Source organism: Condylura cristata, unplaced genomic scaffold (genome assembly GCF_000260355.1).
Source record: "Condylura cristata isolate star-nosed mole 26May11 unplaced genomic scaffold, ConCri1.0 scaffold00063, whole genome shotgun sequence".
NCBI lineage: Eukaryota > Metazoa > Chordata > Mammalia > Eulipotyphla > Talpidae > Condylura > Condylura cristata.
Window position 1 is genome coordinate 292,624 of NW_004567164.1, and position 4,131 is coordinate 296,754.

Genomic DNA, 4,131 nt, shown 5'->3' on the forward strand with positions numbered 1-4,131 from the left:
ATGAACCCAGTGGAAGAACTCCCATTCTTCTCTTCCATGCTGTGTTAGTACAAGTTTCCTACAAAGACAAAGCATTTAAACAAATTTTAAAAGACATCTGAAAGAAAAGATACCTGAAAGATGCCACTGGGGTTTCATATGCAACTATTAGAAGACATGATTCCATCATTACATTTGAGCTATTTACACCAGTTTAGTTTCATGCAATCAAAAGAAATTATTGTCATATTTAACGATAAAAACATCAATAATGGACAATGTTTTCCATCAATCAGAGGTATGAAAAGTCTATACTGGTGTGAGTTAATGGGATAGACATATTTGTCCTTCTTAGAAAATGATAATGAGGGATGGGTTTAGAAAAAATAACAAAGACATGGACAAGAGGCAGAGGTAATTTTAAATATCTATCTCATCATTATACATAACAGTATTAACATGTCTCACATGCTGGAAAAAAATGTATAAAAATCTAAAATTCATTCAAAATGAGGACTTAGTAAACTAGACTATACTTACTCAAAGGACTAAATCAAACTCAAACTACACTCCTAGTGCCATAGACGTACAAGGAGACAGTCTGCTCTTCCCTCCACCTCCGTCTTACTGCGTGAACACCACCCTGGTCTTTTGGATGGTACGAAATAAATTCTCACCCCAAAATAGCCTTTTTTTTTTTTTGGTATTTTAGTATTAGAAATATTTAAGGATATCCATCCACTTTATTCAATTTCATAAACCATTCTGGAGACTAACTTGAACAGCTGGTTGCGCAGAGTGTTGCTAGCTCTAAAGTTAGTAGATGCACTCTCACTATCCAGCTGTTTACTAGTGTAAATGCAACCCACCCTCCATAGAGAAGCATCACCTTAATAATTTAGTTCTACCATGCAAAGGGTTAGGATTTCAGCAATCTTTTAAATCTTGTAAGAATTTATAAATCTGAATCAGATTGGGATATAGACCCATTCGTGTATAAAATACTCATAAATATTGTCTAAAGTAAATGTTGTCAAAACTTGAATGACAGAAAAATGAAGTGATAGAGAAGACTCAGGGAAGTACTTCTCTAGCACTATGTAACTGTCTTCCTTCTCACATACTCAGTTGTAAGAAAAATAAATAAATGCCGTCCCTGGTGCAGCATTTAAAGCATAGCACTGAGAAGCTAAAGCCACTTCTGCATGAGTTCGATCCCCGCCTGCCCCGGAGGTGACCACAGGGCGCGGCAGACCTCTCCTGACCCACCCGCTGCTCCCCTCAGCAGTGGACTTCCTTGATCTGCCTGTTCTGCTCCCCGCTCTGTCTCTAGTGAAGCCTCTCACCACCTCCGCACCTCTTGCCTGTGCCCCAGTTCTGTATGCATCAATAAATAAATCTTTAAATAAATAACAAAGACTGAAGTCTTTTGAAATATGAGCACATAATAAAAATGTCATATTTTATATATGAGAAGGATTGCTAAAGTAATCTAACTTTACACTTCATCCCTAAACAATAGTATGGAAGAGTAGTAGAGTCCACATATTTGGCAAAAAAAAAAAAAACATTATTTAATTTAAAACGCTTTTTACATTTAAGTTTGAGTAATGTACAAAATTTTACATGCTAGTACAGTTAAGATATTGTTACCACAGTTCTGTATACATAAATAAATAAATCTTAAAAAAAAAACAATGAAAAAAATCTTTTAAGGCAAGTCAAGATAGCACCAACAACAACAACAACAAAAGATATTGTTACCGACTGGCATTTCTGACCAGTATATTCCAAAATATTTACATGCATTATCTAAACTACATCTCAAAATATTATTCAAATATGAAGAAACAGATTAACGTGATTAGCTTGCTCCATCATTATACTCCTAAGGGCACAACACAAACCCAAGGTACTGTAATGTCAAAGTACATGCTTCTAAACAACGTAGTATTTTATTGTCGGTACAGGCGTATTTAAAGTTTAAGTAATCACCACAAGTAGGAAAAAAAAAAAAGCACTTCATTCCTTTCTTATAATGATGTGAACTGTGGTATCCACCAAAAACTAAACACAAAAATTTCATAATAGAGTTATACATGTACTAGAACAGTCTAAATTTATGATGACAGAATACATCCCTTGATTCACACCTCCTCAGACATAAATCAAAACTAAGTGGTTCAGTTCACACACACACAAACATGGATACATGTGGGCCTCCAGTGGGTCTGGGACCTGGGGTGCGCCTGTAAAGGACAAACCGGAGGGATGACTGCTATGTCCAGCATGCAGTGTGAGTCTTTATTGTGCAACGTGCTCTTAATATACTCTGCATGAACAAGCTGAAACACTAAGCATACTGATTTAACCTATCTACACAGTCTCAAGCAGGAACAACAGCATACTGACTTATACTAACTCTGTACCTGGTGTTCTCATTCTTGGGACACCCTGTCCAGCTCCAGATGGCCAACACTCGCACACCCAGACACTTCTCTCCATAAGCTCTTTTACTGTCTTTCTCACATGTAGCTGCTGCTCGCATGACCTATTTCCTCACATTCTTGGGGCTCAGGCCCAGCACTTGAGAGTATCCCCAAGGCACACGTGCTGTCACACACCTTTCCGTATCCAAGTCCAGACGCCAGTCAAAGTCATGCAAGAGCTCTGCCAACAGATACACACTTCTGAAATCACCACTATTGTAATGTACCTAACAGAGACAGTTCACCGAAGGGAAGGAGGGCAAACATTGAGTGCTAACTCATCAGAGGAAAACACCAACTGAATAAACATTGCTACAATAAAACAGTGATGTATGTTAGCATCATATCATCAACAAGGACCAAAAAGGCAGGTGATAAGATATAGAACGCTTAAGAGTTGAAATTGTACAAATATTGGTGGATGTACAGGTATAAATATTTAAAATAATACTGAATGCTAACTCAAGAAATAGGAAATATATGTGGTTTTAGGTTAAAAAGCAAAATATCAGGCAACGAGACACCAATTTATCAGAATAAAGAATGTGATTGTGACAACAATGTAGGCTGTTAACTCATTTTAAGAAATGATTAAAAACAACCCAACAGGAATACCTTGCAAGCAACCAGGAATGCCATTGTGCCTGCAGGTAGCACCGCGTCCCACGCCACCCTGCCACCACGCGGGGAAAGAGGCCACAACTCCTGGGACCCCAGGGCCGGCCACGCAGAGCAGGACACGGCTAGCTCAAGGGTTAGCTGGCTGCCACCGGAGAATGGCAGGTTCAGCTTCTTTCATTTGTTTCTCGTTGGCAACCAAAGAATCTGCTGTCCTTCAGTACCTCTGGATGGGGCAGACACCTACCTGCAAGATGCGCTGTCCCTTGCATTCTCAAAGGTCATTCTGCCGGCCTGGCCACTGTTCCTTCTCCCTTTCCTATGCCACACCCATTCCTCCTGAAGCTGTTAGCACCGCCACACACAACAATGTTCCAGGAGGAGACGTATTTTTTGCCTACAGTTAAGTAAGTTTAATGTGTTGTTAGCACATTCCAGGACTGTGTAATTTGACTTGAATCATCATCGATGTTTGCATAAGCTTCAAGTGATCAAAGGCACAAAGTACTGCTTTATATTATAAATGAATGTAAATAATGACTGGAAAGATCAGACAGGATCTGTGGTACCTTAGCAGCCATCACATTATGACATGAAAGACATGTCACAAAGATTACATGTGAGCTACTTCCTTGGACACAAAATAAGAAAACATGAAAGTAGAAAAAAACACATGAACAAATCAGTCACAATGTGAAAAAATGTACCAAAAAGTAAACATGATACTCTTGTAACTTTCACCATCAAAAAAGAAGATTTGGGAAATGACTTCTCACAAGAGTAAATTTCAACAGTAATAGACAAGAGAACTGATATCAAATGAGAGAAGTTTCATGAAAGGAAAAGGCTTGCTACTCACACATGTCGGAGGCAGAAATCCGAAACTCACTGTACTATAGTGACCCATAATATATCTCTAACATTTTACTGGAAGAACAAACATTTCAATACAAATGAGATTTTCAAGGCAAGGCTTCTTAAGATAATATCTACATTTAAGATATTACAAAATACACTTAAGTATCAGAAATATTTAATATACAGA

General features: G+C 38.2%; 1 protein-coding gene across 1 annotated transcript in view; it reads right to left on the reverse strand.

Moving 5' to 3' along the window:
• LOC101622465 (putative olfactory receptor 2B8) overlaps nt 1–3,371 on the reverse strand; it is a 10,925-nt gene extending 7,554 nt beyond the window's left edge. The window contains exon 1 of the mRNA XM_012734639.1: nt 3,334–3,371. Within this exon, the coding sequence (XP_012590093.1) occupies nt 3,334–3,371 (38 nt within the window). The remainder of the gene's footprint in view (nt 1–3,333) is intronic.
• Between the last annotated feature and the right edge of the window lie 760 nt (nt 3,372–4,131).